This window comes from Podarcis bocagei (assembly GCF_964188305.1).
Source record: "Podarcis bocagei genome assembly, chromosome: 10".
NCBI lineage: Eukaryota > Metazoa > Chordata > Lepidosauria > Squamata > Lacertidae > Podarcis > Podarcis bocagei.
In genome coordinates, this window is record NC_138135.1 from 70663847 (window position 1) to 70681063 (window position 17217).

Below are 17217 nucleotides of genomic sequence, written 5' to 3' on the forward strand. Positions count from 1 at the left end.
GACCCGTGAGAGGATTTGGGGGGGGGGGTTGTAGGTGGCTGTGGGGGAAGAGAAGATAGTTCCGTTTCTTTGTTGTAAAATAAAAAAAAATACAACATACAGTATACAATGGCAGTGAATGAACCCGTCACCAGAAAGGTATATTCACCAGGAAGACCTGTTTAGTTACTGTATTCTTTGCTCTATAAGACTCACTTTTTCCCTCCTAAAAAGTAAGGGGAAATGTGTGTGCGTCTTATGGAGTGAATGCAGGCTGCGCAGCTATCCCAGAAGCCAGAACAGCAAGAGGGATTGCTGCTTTCACTGCGCAGCGATCCCTCTTGCTGTTCTGGCTTCTGAGATTCAGAATATTTTTTTTCTTGTTTTCCTCCTCCAAAAACTAGGTGCGTCTTGTGGTCTGGTGCGTCTTATAGAGCGAAAAATACGGTATCTGATACTCGGTATGTACAGTACTGGCTAATTGTGATATAGTTCTTACCAAAACCTGCTCCGGTTCCCTATTGTCAGTACATCTAATTACACATATTGCCTCTTGACTAAATTATTGGAAAGGGGTGCTAGCGAATTCTGTGAATTCTGTCCGTCGCTTTTAAAAGCTAACTTACACTTGCTTGTGTTACAAATCTGTGCCTGTCATTGTAAGGTGGCTATTTTCTCTCGTGTGAGAAGCCATAGAATTGTAAGTTGACAGTAGCTGTACCTCAGTCTCCCTTAAAGACAAGACAGGGATAAGATTTAAAGTGATTGAGAATATTTTGCATTCATGTGGAGCCTTGCTTTCTAGATAACTGAGAACTGGTGCTTGTCTTCCTTCTGTCAGATGAAAGATTTAGAGTTGCTCCAAAGAAGGTTATGACGAATGCTTGATGAATACTGAGCCATTGTTATTATTTTAATCTGTTTTGTTTGCCATGAGAAGAACCAGTTTCCCCTAATCTTCCTGGGGTTATAGGAGCTACCATGATGGTTGATAAGTTTTAGTTAGCATTAGCATTTAGTTGCTTTAGTTTAGGTTTTTGTAACACTTGAGACTCTGATACATTGATTCCTCCCACTTCTACCATCATGTCGTCTTTAATGCTAGCTTGCCTGCCAAATATTCTTAATAATAATTTCTGCTGCAATTGCTCAGTAACTGTATTGTCTTTTAAAAGATACGCCTTTTGCTGCATAAGTAGTTTTTATGCAGGGCTTTTAAAGGCCTGCTTGTGGCCAAGTGAATGCATCTTGCCATCCATGCATGATGGTCCATCGCTGATTGACAATTTGTAGGTAGGCAGTGAAAACAGATAGTTAAATCACTTGCCAAGCCGCAGGATGTGGCCAGTGGGTTGTGTTAGGCTTGGCAAGCTGCAGCTTGTGTGTGTGCACTTTGCGTCGTGCCACCTGTTGTTCAGAACTCTTGGAACTTAGGCTTAATATTTATTCAATACACTTAGGCAGTGTTTGTGTTTTGCGGGTCTCCAGAACGCAACATCTTACAAACAGCTTGGTCATCTTTCCATGTTGAAAACCATGGGTGGATTCAGAGCATATCCGCAGCATACATTGGAAGCACCCCCAAAACACATTTAAAGCGCATAACTTAGAATCATAGACTTGTAGAGTTGGAAGGGACCACGAGGGTCATCTAGTCCAACGCGCCTGCAATGTGGGAATTCGTCCAACATGGGGCTCGAACCCACAACCCTGAGATCAAGAGTCTCATACTCTACCTACTGAGCCATGAATGAAATTGCTTCCGCCAAAGAATCCTGGGCAATGTCGTTTGTTAAGGCTGCTGGGAATTGTAGCTCTGAAGGGGAAACTACAATTCCCAAGATTCTTTGGGGCACGTTGTGTGCTTTAAATGTGCATTGGCTGTGCTTTATATGGATGGGGAAGATCTTCCCTCGGGTGACTTCTTAAAAGCTGGCATTTGTGAAGGCTGCAATTCCATGTACATATTGACTACCTTGTTAAGTCCAGTATTCTCAACTTTCTGAAGCTGCCTGGGCAGCCAGAGAAGCAGAACATAGCTGAAGCTGGGCTTAAGCAGGGGGTCAGAGGCTACATCATACTCCTTCCCTTGTTTACAGGGCCAGGCAAGGAACCTTTAAGAAGACTGTGCCTCTAAATGTGCCAGTACGATGGTGAAACCATTCCATAGCATCCCCATTAAATTGAAAGTGACTGTGTGAGGGTGTTTGCAGTATGCATCTCACTATCTTGGTTTTGCCATATACCGCATTTTTCTGTGTATAAGACTAGGTTCCCCCCCTAAAAATAATGTCAAAAATTAGGGGGTGTCTTGTACACGGATAGTGCCGAGGGTGGACTGGCGATTGGTTGTTTCCCTGAAAATAGGAGGCATCTTATACATGGGGGAGTCTTCTAGATGGAAAAATACAGTATGTCACATCTACTACCCTGCCTTTGATAAGACTTTTAAAACCTCTTGACTGATCTGTACCTTTTGGGTGTCCTTTGAAAACCCGTGACAAAGGGGGGGGGAGCTTAATTTAAGGTGCTAATTGAAATTCAACACACACACACACACACACACACACACACACACACCGCTTCACAAAGCATCATGTTGGCTGGTGCTAGGCTTTAAAGTCCCTTGGTGAGATCAGAGCAGTGCCAGGTCAGGACAGATTGGTTGACAACTTGGGTCTGCACCAGGACTTCTGTTGCAAACAGACCTAACACCAGGTAGCTGATTCATTTGCAAGATTATCCTAAGTCCAGTCTAGACTCAGTGCACAAAGATCATTGGAATGAAATGGGCAGTGGGTTGGATTTTTTCCTTCCAATGTCCACATGAAGGCTGCCCAAGTCTTTTTAAAATTGGTTAAGCAGAGAAAACTGTCTTATCTGGAAATGCCTGGAGTTCTTACACCATCACTTGCTCAGTTTCACTCCTGCTGCCCAGGGGAAAATATCCTAGATTGGTCACCCAAACATCATGAGGAAGAAATATAAGAAACCCCTCTTTAAAAGAGGGCTGTCTTCACCTTTCTCCCAAAAGCATTGCTGAGCCTGATCAGAAGTTGATCTTTATTAGCTCTGAAGGGACAAGGATCCAAATTACTGTACCCCAAGTATAGTGTTGGGTTCTACACCTAACAGTTGGTCTAAGCCAGGGTTTTCCGAAGTCACATCTCTAGCTGTTTTGGGACTGCAGTACCCCTCACCCCTCACCCCTGACCACTGGTTCTGCTAGCTAGGGATGATGGGAGTTGTAGTCCAAAAACAGCTGGAGACCCAAGTTTGGGAAACCCTGGCCTAAGCGACGATCACAGCTGGATGCGCCCAGTGTTTATCAGTGAAGTAACTGGCAGAAATGCAGCAATATCACATCTGGTTTAAGATTAAGGGATCCCTGCAAGTTTACCATTTCGAATGTCTATTCTACACAGTACTTTAAGGGTTAGCGTTAGCTAGCGGTAGTAAGAAGAGAATGATAAAGGATCAGTGGGGGTTCCCACGCAATTCCTTTCTTCTCAGGCTGAGTGGGGGAGAGTTGAAATCATGCAGCCAGCTATGATTCTGATAACCTTCCAAATTGCAATTACCCTGTTAGTTATTGGACAAGGTGCCGTGCTAGTTTGAGCGGTAGGAAAACGCAATATCCTGCCTTCCTTGAGGGCAGATATCTGGATCCTACAAATCAAATGAAGTAATGCTGTACTGCAAATTTAATGTCTGGATGGGCGCATAATAACACTTGTGTAGCTGCCCTGTGATGCATTTGTGGAAAGTAACTGTTGGAGATTTGGCACTTTGATTGCAATGCTACACTTAGTAGAAAGTGCTGGAAGGAAGAAAATATTGTTTTAAAATCAGAATAGCATAATTAAGGCTTGTTTATGTGGCTAGTAAGCATGGGAAGAACATTCCTTATTTCATCCATTTTACTTCACACTTAAGTGCATTATCGTATAACCATTTCTGTAACAGATTAACATTATGTTGTGAGAGAGGTTGTCTATTTTTTCTGTGAAAACTAATTGTAAGGGCAGGTTGTTTTGGCTTTAAAGAAACTTAAAATTTAATAATTCCTTAGATTAGGTCAGAGATGTGGTGTGTGATAAACATGTGTGGGATGCATTGGACACATAATTATAATTTCTGGCTCTGATAAAAAAAGTTTGGTGTTCATTAATATAGTTTGATATATCAGAAGAGAGCCATCTGGAAAGATTTAAAAACCTTAATGTCACACAAGTTATGTCAAGCCAATAAACTCTTTTGGTGGCAGAAAGCTTAAAAACAAAGCTTTATATATTTACAGCAACTCAAATATATATATATGTTTAAAAGTGTACACCTTTTAAGGCTATTTTTATATAAAATATTTACGTAGATGTATATTGGAGGACAGCATATTGACAAAATATTTCCATGGTATTACTCTTAACAAACTGCCATGCAACACACACCTTGACTAATGAAGAAATAGAATATACAGGCCTTATCTATTTAGCATATGTCAAACATTTACAGTCTACCCAATTCTATCGTCCATTTTTTTAAAAAAAAAGATCCTTATTTGGCAGTATTTACTTCAGCTTCTTCTTAACATTTCCTATTAAATGATTCAGTGAATACTGAAATCTAATCTGTGACAACCTGAGGTACTAGGCATTTTTGTCTTACTTCATGGTCTTCAAAAGTAATTGTCTTGTTCCTCTTAGGCTCTATCCACGAGTTGTGTATAACAGCATTATTTGGAATGGGGTCAGCTTCCACTATTGAAACAACGCGCTTTTTCATTTTGCTTTTCAGAACTTTCTGAAATTTCTGTCTAGTGAATGCGTATAGTAGAGGGTGGAAAATGGTAGTTCCGTATGCCATGACTAGAAAACATAACCTCAGTTTTACCAAAAGGTCACTTGGGCCCAAACATAAAATGGTAGTGTTTAAAACTGTAATTGGCGTCCAGCAGAGAAGAAAAGTTGAAATGATCAACAGTGACATCCTGAAGACTCTCTTCTGTCTTTCCCGTCTTTCGCGATGTCTCTTTACAGCCCTCCGTAGGGCAATTATAACAGAAACGGAAGTCCTCACACCAAAGACGACGTTTCTCCCTCCACTGCTTTGGGATACTTCAGTAGTTTCATGTTGTGTGGACAAAGAAATGGTTTTTTTCTTCCTTGCTTTTTTCTTTTGTGCCGTGGAGAACCTTGTGCCTATTCGGATATTGAGTGCCTGGAGGATTTTGCTGTATGTAATTAACATTACTATAACGGTGAAAAAAAATATAGGAATCTGCACTAAAAGGTGGTAGTACATTCCCAGCTCCGTGTAGTATTCATTGGTGCTGACGCACAAGAGCGTCTTATTCTCCCAAGTATTGGCACTTTGAAGACTGAAGAAATTCACTTCGATGAATGGAATTAAGAAGGCGAAGAAAGAGACAATCCATATCGATGTCATGAGCGTCACAGCCCTTCCCATCGTCAAGATCCGATTTGCAGGCTTCACAGAGATATCGTATCGGTCCAAAGTGATAGCAAAGACGTTGATTGCGGTGGAAACACTTGCGAAGGAGACACAAGCCTCGTGGAAGCAGCAGATCAGTGCTGTGTTGCTCTCCAGAGAAAGCAGAAGAATGACTATAGTTAGAGGGATACATCCCACACAAATTATTACATCAAGGACGTGCAGGTTCATAGTAATAATGTTACTGACCGAGTTGATCAAGTTGGATTTCATGCAGTAAAGTACCAAGACAGTGAGGTTGCTGCCAAGTCCCAATACAATTTCTAGCATCAGAAATCCAGTAAGAGAAACCTGAAAGCTTAATGGATAAGACAGTGGTTGGTACATATTTGTGTCGATGTCGTCAATGGCATCTCGAACTGTAATGTTGGATTCAGACTGCATGTTGACTTCTGGAATGGAAGAGAAACACATTCTTTGGTTGGAAGTTTGTTTTGCCCTGAAAGATGAGAGAGAACATATAAAGCTGTTTGGCTTTTGGATGCTCGTCATAATTTACATGTCTACAGAAAAGCAGGTTTTGGTTTTTATTAGCTTTTAATTAACACACGGTGACTTTGGAATTGTACTTAGCTTGCAGGAATTGAAGGCAGTAAAAAAAGATTATTATTTTTTAAACAAGGCTATAACATTTACAATGCAAACTGCATGCATAGCTTTGACCTTTGTACTTGTTGGAAACTAAGCCATATTATTTTATATGAAGCTTTTGTGGGGAAAGGGAGGTGGCTATATTTCAAAGAAACATGCATTTTGCATTTCTTCCTCTGGATGATAACTCCACCTTGAAACATTTATTTAGATTACAGTCATGTTATTGGAATGGTCTACTGCTATCTCTTTGGAAGTGTCTTGTATCAAGTGATTGTCTTTGATGTATCAATACGTGTAAAATGTTGTGGGTGCATATAAATTGATTGTTCAGTTATAAGTGAATGTTTGCACATATGCGCAAAGATTTGCAAATGTATGCACAGTCTCTTGCACTGGTTTCATAAACTATTGATACATATTTTTTATGTGCCCAGCATGTTCCATACAAGGAAATTCAAGCTGCTAGCAGAGAGAGTGGCTTCATAGTGTTGAGTTGTTGAGCTGCATGAAGCAGGAGAATTTAATCACAACATCTTTGTCATCTTGTTAGACAAGAATACATATTTTGTCATGGTGGGGTTACGTAGGCAGGCTTAAGTGGGTGGTGCATTTGTGTGTGCTTTCTGCACAAAATACTGTAAAAGTCGTCTTCCATCCCATGTTGAAGATTTACGGTTTACTGAAATAGCATTAATTGTAGCAATATGACTTCTGCTATGACCCACACCCTGGGTAGTTTATGATTCCAGTGTCACATATTTAATAATAATACTTTTAGATGCTTGCTAATTGACTGCTTCTGAAAGGTGAACCACTTTCTGTGCCTTAGGCCTTCTGACAGTGCTATTTACTCAAAAGTAAGTCCCATTGTGGTCACTGGGGCTTACTCCTAGGTAAACCTGCATAGAGTTGCTGCGCAAGATATTTTGGCAAAAACCTATTTGTCTTGGTTGTTTCATATCCGTGTTTACACCCTTGTAAAATAAACATTTTAGAAATAAAATGACAATTATTAATCCTTTCACTCGGAAATTTCAATAATAGGTTGGGGTTTTGGTTAATTATTAGCTGGCATATTTATTGAAGAAGGGCAATGATTTTTATACTATAAGAGTTTTGGTTAGGAAATAAAGCAGAAAACCCTTTAAAAAATACTAGCTGTTACTCTATCACCAGATGCAAGTTTTGAATGACTTAGATGGCAATTTCTTCTGTTTATGAGGTCTTAGCCATAGGGACATGTTTACAGCTATTCTAAATGTATTGTAAATTATATACCCTTTGCAGTGGTTAACAAAAAACTCAGAAAGATTAGAGGTAGTTAAGCACACTGTATAACCTAGCCTGTTTTACTAGGCTAAGGTGCAGGAACATGCAAACTGAAATCTTACAAAAATGGAAAAATTCCCCTTGTGCCAACTTTTAGACAGACAGATTAAACATTAGGTCTTTGTCGCACCAGTCAGTTAGATAGATGTTCAGTTAAATAAAAGCAGAGATGTCAAGATGGGAAGGTAATTAAAATGAAACGCATACCCAGAGCTGTGCTCTTTTCTTCTGCAAATGTTAAAGCAGAGGTTTGGTGCATGCAACATCTGACCTACCTGTTTTCTGTTGCCTCAGGGGCCTTTCAGCTCACTATAGCAGCTTCTCATAAATTCATACATGGTGTCACTGACAGATTTTGACATGCGTTTTCACCTGGCAACAGAAAGATGGCTGCGATCTGTTTCCAGCCTTGCAGAATATTTTAGTTTTTCTTTTTGTTTTCAGCACATCAGCTCAGCAGCAGATGAAAAAAAAGCACAATTGAACAAAAAGGCTTAATTATAGGTTCCTACAGACCAGAGCCCGGTATATATGAGTTGTCTCTCCCTTTTAAAAGCCACTGGTGGACAGCAACTCTTTTGGGAGTGATTCATAATTTCTAGCCTCTTCTCCATTGTTTGGCACCACTTTTTAATTTCATTTCTAAAAATGTAAGCTGCAGGATAGAAATTAACACTGGACTTCAAAAATGCCCTTTTGTTAGAGTTGTACAATGGCTTGTGTGGTACTTTTGTTCGTTAGTGTGGAGTCCTGGGTTTGCCACAAAAATTGCTGTGTGTTGCATTAATCCAGTTACTGTGTGCTCATTTGCAGCTACTATAACTCGGGTCATAAACTACATCAGCTGGTTAGGATAGTTCCCTTAAACTTTAGTCACTGTACTAAGTGCTACAAATGGCGTTTTATTGTTGTATATGACATACCTGGAGCCAAATTTTAGCATGCTGGTATTTATATAGATATTCCTTCAGGGAAAATTTGTGTTACTGTTTCTTCATTCGTCAGCCAAATCCACAATTCTGGTTTTATGTTATAAATCCATTTGCAGGAGGTGCTCACCATTTTGCTTCAGCAATAAGCCACTGAATTAATCTTCTCTCCTTGATTATTTGAGCAGGTGCCTTTGTTAGTCCTCTGTGTCCATATATGCATCACACGCCATTCAAGAGGGAATGTAGATCCATAACTTTCTTGTAAATCCTTGGGTTTAAAAACATATATTATAATAAGCACATCCCGATAGCTGTTGTGAAGATCTGCGGGCGACTGTGTTTTTCTTGTCGTTGGTAATAAAACCGAATCAGATTATATGCTCCCTTGAAAAGGAAGATGAAACATGATAAAAGCAGAGATTCTATAATAATTTAAATACAATTATGACTGAATACATGCTTCTAGTATCATCTGATTGCACACTATGAAAGATGGCTTCCGTCAGACAGTGTGAAATTGTTTTCTGTAGGAGTATATAACATTAACAAAATTATTTAAGTACTTCCGAATATGGTAGTTCTCTTCTGTTCTTCCCCATCCTGAAATACCTTTCCATTTGGATCCATTTAGACTGGATATATTTTAAGATTACGTTAAAGCCAAGGATACAGTAGTAGTTAGGGGAGGAATGTTTCTACAATTAAAAAAACAATAATTCATAAGTACTGTGGAATGCAGCTTTAACAATAGACTAGTTTACATACTAATGTGTTGGCTTCATGTGACCATGTAAAAGTCTCCATCCACTGCTTTTTAGGAATTATAAGTAGCATTTTGATTTCCTTACTTTGTGTAAGCTTATTTGCATTAGACTTCTTCAGACATACCTTAAGTAGCAAAGCATTTAACAGAAACACACACACACAATTTCCCCGTAGGCAACCTGGGATTAGTCATATAACCCACCCCCCACAAAAAAGCATTTATGATCCTTTATGGGATATTTAAATTTGTTGGTGACATATGCGGCTGCCTAATATATATTTTTTAAAATGGCCTTGACAGAAGAAAGCATTTTAACTGCATTAAGAACTATTTAGCAGCCGAAACCTAAGCTTTGCCATCCCTTAAGAGGTACAGACACTGTAATCTTCCAGATCGCATGAATTTACAGGCAAAACACTGTTGGAGGATTTCATCCTTTTAAATGGAAGAAGGCATATTTGAATGCTGTGTGTCCTCAGAAATAAAAGCAGGAAGCCAAATCAGAATTTTAAGCTGAACCTGTCATCTCTCTCCCCTTCACAAACATTGTTTCTTAGCTACTGCTGAGGCTCTGTATTGTAAAAAGGAATGTGCCTTACCTCTATTGAGGATGGTATAAATTCCCGAAGCCGGTGGAGCAGTTCCAGTTTGGAGGGATTCATAGTTTGTTTGTTTTTTGGTGGTGGTTGTTGTTTTTCACTTGTTAGCAGAGTACAGGGGGAAGAGGGTGAATAGCATTTCTCCGAAAAAGGACCTTAATGAAAATTTGCGCTTGTGCTGTGCCATTGTTTCCGCGCTGTTTGTTCACATGCACACAGCATGCAGTGCTGCTTTCTGAGCCTGCTGCAGTCTCCCGCTTCCCACCGTAGAATCAATAAGCATCTGAAAATGCATAATGAAAGTCATTTAACATACTGAAGGCTTCTTGTCTCCAGAGGCAGCGCAGGCTCAGCCGTTCGGAAGAGGAGCAGCTTGGGCTGCCTAGGAAAGCTTGTTCCGGGCAGCCTGAGCAGAATGACAGCCTACCTTGTCGCTTCCCTTCACTGCAGAGAGATGCAGTGCATTCACTAATTTTGATTGGTCAGTGATGTTCGGCTTAAACTGTGCTTCATGCATATGGGAGTGAATTTTCTTTTTCTGTTTTTAGAGGAAGCTTCTGTTTAAAGGGCTATTTTTTAAAGTGATGCCTTGAATATATTAAAGAATAATAGTTTTAGTATCCCCATTTTGCACAGTGTGTGTGTGTGTGGTGCAGAATAGTGGATGTGCTACATGAGACCACACAAGTAGGGGAAAGCAGGTATATATCATATTGCATATATTATATTTAGACGAATGTGTTGTTTGCACATGCTTTAGGGTCTGCTTTACATCTACCTCTCAGGTGCAAATCTATTCTCTTCAGTTAATGGCACTAAATCTTAGCCAATATCGTATATTTATGGGAAGTAGGAACTGAAAAAGTAGAGTTTGGCATGGAATCACTTGGGGTATTTAGGATATTAGTAGAAAAAATGAATTTCATTTAGTTTTGATTTTATATAGTCTGTCAACTGTGGTTTCCAGAAGTTCTGGCATATTGCAGTTTGATAGATTTCACTGAGAAATGTATTGAATGTGAAAGCTGTGAATATTACTTCTCCTTCAGTGCAGGACATTGAATATTGTTCTTATGCATGATTCTGTTTAACTCTATTTTCTTTGGCACATCATTCTTATCTGTCTTACAGCTTCATGTTCATTTAACTTAATATTTAATCTTTGCTCAATTATGAGTAGGAACTTGAGTAGTGGTAGCTATATGATGAGCAATTAAACCAGAGAGTCAGGATGTTCTGTTAGGAGCATCTTGAATGAGTCAGGATGTGCTATTAAATCTAGAATGTGGATAAGACACACCTGGAAAATGCCTTTTATTAGGTTTAAGAATAGATTAGTCTAAAATTATGTTCTGTTAGTGGGTATGTAGATGTGGGTTGCAATTCATTGCAGGCATAAAAAAACACAGGAACCTGTTATCTGTTTTTAATGGTTGGCTTGATTCCTTAGGTGTAGGTACTGCAACTGGAAGAACTGCAGAGGTACAGGAGTGCTTTCTTTGGATCACAGCTGTAAACTGCTGGAAAAACCGAAAAATGCACAATAGGCAGCACATTTGTAAGGAGGCTAGTTTTTAAATTTTAAAAAATAAATACTCTGTAAAGAGAAAAGGAGTTGCTAGTGGAAGATGTCTATACATACTACAATGTATGTATAATGGAAGATGTCTTTACATACTACAATGGTAGTTTTCTTTCAAATGGACATCAAATTGGTGGGCCCAGGTTTTCTTGAACATCCATTTTTTCATGAAGTTGGAAAGCTAGTAGTCAGCCAAAACATGTCATTGCCACATCTCTTGTCCCACCCTCAGCTATGATTGGGACATACAACACAAATGGAGTAGGATAAGTGGCCATCCCAGATTTTGGCTTACTGTCAAAGCTTTTGCCAGTATGTTGTTGTATTTGGCCGCTGGAGCGCTTGGTGGAAGCAGCAAGACCTCTTGCTGCTTCTGAGAACCTCCAAAGCTTAGTGTGATTGCAAGGATGAGTCCCTCCCCTTATAAATAGGAAGCCTCCTAGGAGTCTTGTGAATTAAGATCTTTAGACATTGGCAATAGTGCATCTTGGCAGATTTACCCAGTAAGTTACACTTGCAGAAGTCTTGAAAGTGGGGGTGTTATTCTTTGTGCATGCACAATCAACATAAACACAATTAACATTTCAGTGGGGACTAGCTCAGCAACAATGCATATCTATTAACACCAATGGGGATAACTTAGTAACAGTGTACATGCATTTCTAATGTTTGAGGGGATTAGCTAAATAATTCTCACCACAATTAAATCACACACACAAAACATACATTCACTAACACCGGATAGAGCCTTTTCCATGATGGCCCCCCACTTGTGGAACTCCCTTCTCGTGAAGGTGCAGTTGTCCTCCATATTCAGAAGTTTCCAGCTTTCACTCAAAATACATCTTTTGCCCAAGCATTTGGGGAGTGAGTTTGTCGGTTGTGTTTCTGCCGCCTCTGAATCTCTGGTGATGTTTTTGTTTGCTGTACTGTAAGTTGCGGTAATAAATTTTAATTCCGATGTGGGTTGGGTTTTTGTATTGTTCTTTGGGATGAAGGACAATCTAAAATTTCTTTAAGAAATTTCTTTAAACTAACTAAAAGATGTAAATTCTGTGGTTTATTGTATAAGATCCTTGAATATATACTGAAGTTAGAGAGAACTTTTACATTGCCTTGTTACAATATTTGTGCTTGTTGAGTTTTCCACCTGTGGCCCTTGACTTCACCTGCCAGTTTTGCCTCAAATGTTATCTATGAAGGTGTTCTGATTATACTCGTAGCTCATATTTATATCGGCAAGCAAAATTCTTTAGATAATACAATAAATAATTTCAGTCTTCCTCTACCTAGTCTGTGTCTCTTGTGATTTATCCACCTTATAGTTCAAAGACGGGAAAATGAATTGTCTTATGAATTTACTATTCCCTTCATTTTCTTTCTGGCCATCATAATGTATTTCACTGTATTTGCCAGGAGATTTTTCTTTTTTGCTGGAAGTATTTTGTCTAGATTTCTACATTTGACAGGGGTAGTTCTATGGCTTAAAACAATTAAGAAATGTCCATAATCTCATACCTTTTCCCTTTATCGCTTTTAATTTAACAGATATCACTTTGTTTTAATTGTTGGATATAGCGGGATATGTGGTTATATGGACTAGAAACTAAGTTCATTATATTATTTTCATAATATTCTTGTTACTGTTTACAGAGACCATCATTTGTATTAAGAGAAATCTCCCCAGCATTAGATGGGTGATGGGAGATAATTTTTGGTTATGATCTCTTAACCAGCTTGTTCATGAAAGGTAATCGGAAACCTCTCCACAAATTTTGTTTCATCTCTGGCTAAAATAGAGCTAGTCACAGCAGTGGTGGACTTTGGGCTTTAAAATTTCAGCAGCATTCTGTGCGAAGCCAAAATTCAGCGCCTCCCCCCTGCACCTCTTGACTTTCCCTCGTTCCATTTTTGTTGTGGTGCCCCCTTGAGGCGCCCTCTCAGCTCAGCACCCTGTGCAATTGAACCTGTCACGTTCCCCTAAATCTGCCTCTGGTCACAGCTAGTCATCTTTCAAGTGCAGTCGCCCATTGAGTGAGGGTCTTGTATTTGGTCAGTGTAGGCCATGGGTAGGCAAACTAAGGCCCGGGGGCCGGATCTGGCCCAATCGCCTTCTAAATCTGGCCTGCGGATGGTTGGGGAATCAGCGTGTTTTTACATGAGTAGAATGTGTCCTTTTATTTAAAATGCATCTCTGGGTTATTTGTGGGCCCATAGAAATTCGTTATTATTTTTTCAAAATATAGTCAGGCCCCCCACAAGGTCTGAGGGACAGTGGACCAGCTCACTGCTGAAAAAGTTTGCTGACCCCTGGTGTAGCCATTGCATTGAACTATGGTAGTGTAGTGGACGCTTGGGTTGCGAACGTGATCCGTGCGGGAAGCACGTTCGCAACCCGCAGCACCGCGTCTGCGCACGTGCGGGTTGTGATTCGGTGCTTCTGTGCATGTGCAAAGCGTGATTTAGTGCTTCTGCGCTTGCGCAAGCGCCAAAACCCACAAGTAACCCGTTCCAGTACTTCTGGGTTCGGCGCGGTGCGCAACAAGGAATCACACAACCCGAAGCGTCTGTAACCCGAGGTATGACTGTAAATAGATATGCCATTACAGTGGTATCTCGGTTTAACTGGTTAAGAATGATTTGGATTACAAACTCCACAAAACCAGAAATAGTGTCTTGGTTTGAAAACTTTACCTTGGTCTAAGAATGGAATTCGAATGGTAGAAGGTCACCGGCGGCGGGAGGCCTCATTAGGGAAAGCGTGCCTTGGTTTAAGAACGGACTTCTGGAACAGATTAAGTTCGTAAACCGAGGTACCACTGTATATGAACATAAAAATAATTCAACAGGCAGAGCATGAGAACAGCAGTCATCCCCAACAACCGGAATTCATGGCAAGCTGTCCCCCGTACTGGGAGGCTCCAGCTAGCCATCCTTACTAATGGCCATTGATTTTCCTCTATGGTTTTGTCTAATCCTCTTTTAAAGCGCCCTTTTCGAAGAAATCTAAGATAAGGACACCACCACATCTTACAGGGGTAAATTGCATAAAGTATATTCTTGGTGAAGTAGTACCTCGTTTTGTGTGTCCTAACTCTACTACCAAAACATTTCAGAAGATTACAATGAGTTCTACTAGTAGATAGGTAGCCGTGTTGGTCTGCCATAGTCAAAATAAAAAAATTCCTTCCAGTAGCACCTTAAAGACCAACTAAGTTAGTTCTTGGTATGAGCTTTCGTGTGCATGCACACTTCTTCAGATACACTGAAACAGAAGTTGCCAGATCCTTCTATATATAGAAGGATATATATTCTCACTATCTTCTATATATTCTCACTATATAGAAGGATCTGGCAACTTCTGTTTCAGTGTATCTGAAGAAGTGTGCATGCACACGAAAGCTCATACCAAGAACTAACTTAGTTGGTCTTTAAGGTGCTACTGGAAGGAATTTTTTTATTTTGACAATGAGTTCTACTGTTATAACAGAGACATTTCTGTCTTTTTACTTCCATAAATTTCCTTCTATTTTTTAAAACCTTTGTCGTGTCCCACTTCCACTACCTTTTCTAAGCTGAAAAGCCCCCCCCCAAAACTTTAGTATGTAAGGTGCTCCAGACCCTTGATCATTTTGTTTCCTTATCTAGCTCTGCAGTATCCTTTTTGAGATAAGTGACCAGAATTTTACAATATTCCAAGGTTTGTTTTTTTAAGAGCAGTAGGTCACTAGCAGTAATATTTTCAACTCCAATTTCTCCCTAGTGTAGAATTTGCCTTCTTAAAACTGCTTCTGCACATTGAATTGCGGTTGCACCATGATTCCTAGGGTTGCTTGGCATCTGAATTGGTAGCAACTAACTGTCTGTGTAGATAAGTAATATATGAGAAGTTGATTTTTAGAGTCTGGGTTGGCACATAGGCGAGGATGAAAACCCTTTCTCTTGTGATTTCACACTGCGAACCACCCTGAGGTCTATGGGTATAAGGTGGTGTACAAATTTAATTAATAATAATAATTTCTATACCCATATACAAACATACACATATTAGTACTTCACCTCTTGACTCTGTAATCATTTTCTGGTTCAAAGTGGAGATTTTGTGGTAGGAGGGCAATTTAGCCAGGAAATTTTATGTTATTGAGTAAATCATTCAATAGAGATGAGTTCAATTGTTACGCTGGAAAAGCTGGGGGGGGGGTGGAACCACAAGAATCACATGCATTTCAACAAGTTTCTTCCTCTTGTCAAATTGTCACAGTTCTCCTGTTTTGCTGGTGCTTGACATACTTTATGGATTATACTGATTTTTTTTCAGTGTAAATGGTAGATAGATTGTATGATGACGAGGTGATGTAAAGTGTTATTGAACATTGTTCTTGAAAGAGTACTCCCCCATTAGTAAATTTGTGACCTCTCATGCAACACATAAACATTTTAGATGCATGCTGTTTTACATATAATAGCCACTAGGCTATTAGTATGCATATATTTGTAGAGAGGAGGGTTTAGATCTTATATTGAATGTTGTTCTGCTATCATTGATCACTGCTGTTCTAGAAAACAGGACTCATGCAACATTGTGCTCGGGCCTTCTAGTAAATAATGTTCTCTGTGCAGAGTGCTTTTGACCTGGTGTTAAGGGCTCTACAGACTCTCCCAACAACTGTAATCTAATTAGTGTGGGTTTTCTAATAATGGTTATGAAACCAATTGGAGTGTGGGGTGGGTGCTTCAGAAATCTAAATAAAAACAAAAACAGAACCGAAATAGTCTATTACCCTGTGGTTACATGAATAGGATCCTTCACCTTCCATATCAGGAAGCTTGGTGGCTGTAGTTTTGCGTATTAACCACACTCTTAAACCTCTCGAACTTTAGGTGGATTGGGGACACGATGGCACAAAACATTTCTGTTTAGTACATGTTAAGCATGGCTATTCGTGCTGTATTAAACTGGCGCTGGCTCTAACGTTCTTACCCACGTGTCAATTTTCAGAGCTCAAAAAATTAATGATCACTTTCATCACAGTGGTACCTCTGGTTACGTACTTAATTCGTTCTGGAGGTCCGTTCTTAACCTGAAACTGTTCTTAACCTGAAGCACCACTTTAGCTAATGGGGCCTCCCGCCACCGCCGCTGCCACGCGATTTCTGTTCTCATCCTGAAGCAAAGTTCTTAACCCGAGGTACTATTTCTGGGTTAGCAGAGTCTGTAACCTGAAGTGTATGTAACCCGAGGTACCACTGTAGAAGTAATGTGCGTTTGGGAATATGGTGCAATCGCAACACACACATTTTATTGGTGCAAATTCAGTGATAGGTGCTTGCAATGGCTTTCCCATTGGCAGTAGAGGAGGCTCCAAAATGAGTGGGGAAGCAGCCAGTGGTGTAGGAAGGGTGTGTGTGGTGGGTGCGGGTGTCATCGCTGGGGGGGTGACAAAATGCCAAAAATATGTTTCGTTGTTTTTTTAAAAAATTGGGGTTATGATACTATTTTGGGGGGGAAATAACTCCCGCACCCACCACCCAACCCTTCCTATGCCACTGGTAGCTAGGTGAGGCGGGGGGCACTGCAGCATGCCTGAGCCACACGTCTCTTCTGAGGGGGTGGAGTGTGGAGCTCACAGCGCGGAGCTCGCAGGCAGTCTGCCCACCGCCTCAGCCACCCTACAGGTGAGGGGGAGGCTGTGGAGATGCTCCAAGCAGTGCACTCTGCCTTGGCTCGCCCCACCCCCCGCTGCAGGACGCGTGGGCCGCACTGGGCACGCAGCGGCTATCTACGCCGCTGGAAGCAGCTAAGGAAGAAGAAAGTGGAAAGAGCCTGACAGAGCTGCAGGCAAAGAAAAAGCTGGAATGAATATGGAATGGAGCCTCAGCTTCTCTCCCTGCCTGCCTTTCCTCCTCCTTTCCTCCTCCTTTCCT

The 17217-nt window shown here is 40.4% G+C and overlaps 2 protein-coding genes across 10 annotated transcripts in view; one reads left to right on the forward strand and one right to left on the reverse strand.

The window, feature by feature from the left end:
- COG5 (component of oligomeric golgi complex 5) overlaps nucleotides 1-17217 on the forward strand; it is a 172810-nt gene that overhangs the window by 37745 nt on the left and 117848 nt on the right. The gene's annotated exons all lie outside the window — the stretch shown is intronic.
- GPR22 (G protein-coupled receptor 22) lies at nucleotides 4246-10344 on the reverse strand. 6 transcript variants are annotated; one of them, XM_081211761.1, is made up of 4 exons: nucleotides 9711-10344; nucleotides 8473-8729; nucleotides 7689-7843; nucleotides 4246-5929 (listed from the first exon to the last, which is right to left on the reverse strand). In XM_081211761.1, the coding sequence occupies exon 4, from the start codon at nucleotides 5902-5904 to the stop codon at nucleotides 4603-4605; it is 1302 nt and encodes a 433-aa protein (XP_081067887.1). In that variant the 5' UTR covers nucleotides 5905-5929; nucleotides 7689-7843; nucleotides 8473-8729; nucleotides 9711-10344; the 3' UTR covers nucleotides 4246-4602. The 6 variants fall into 6 exon arrangements, with proteins under 6 accessions (XP_081067887.1, XP_081067886.1, XP_081067890.1 ...); XM_081211760.1 differs by having other exon boundaries at nucleotides 7689-8613; XM_081211764.1 differs by lacking the exon at nucleotides 7689-7843 and having other exon boundaries at nucleotides 4246-5882.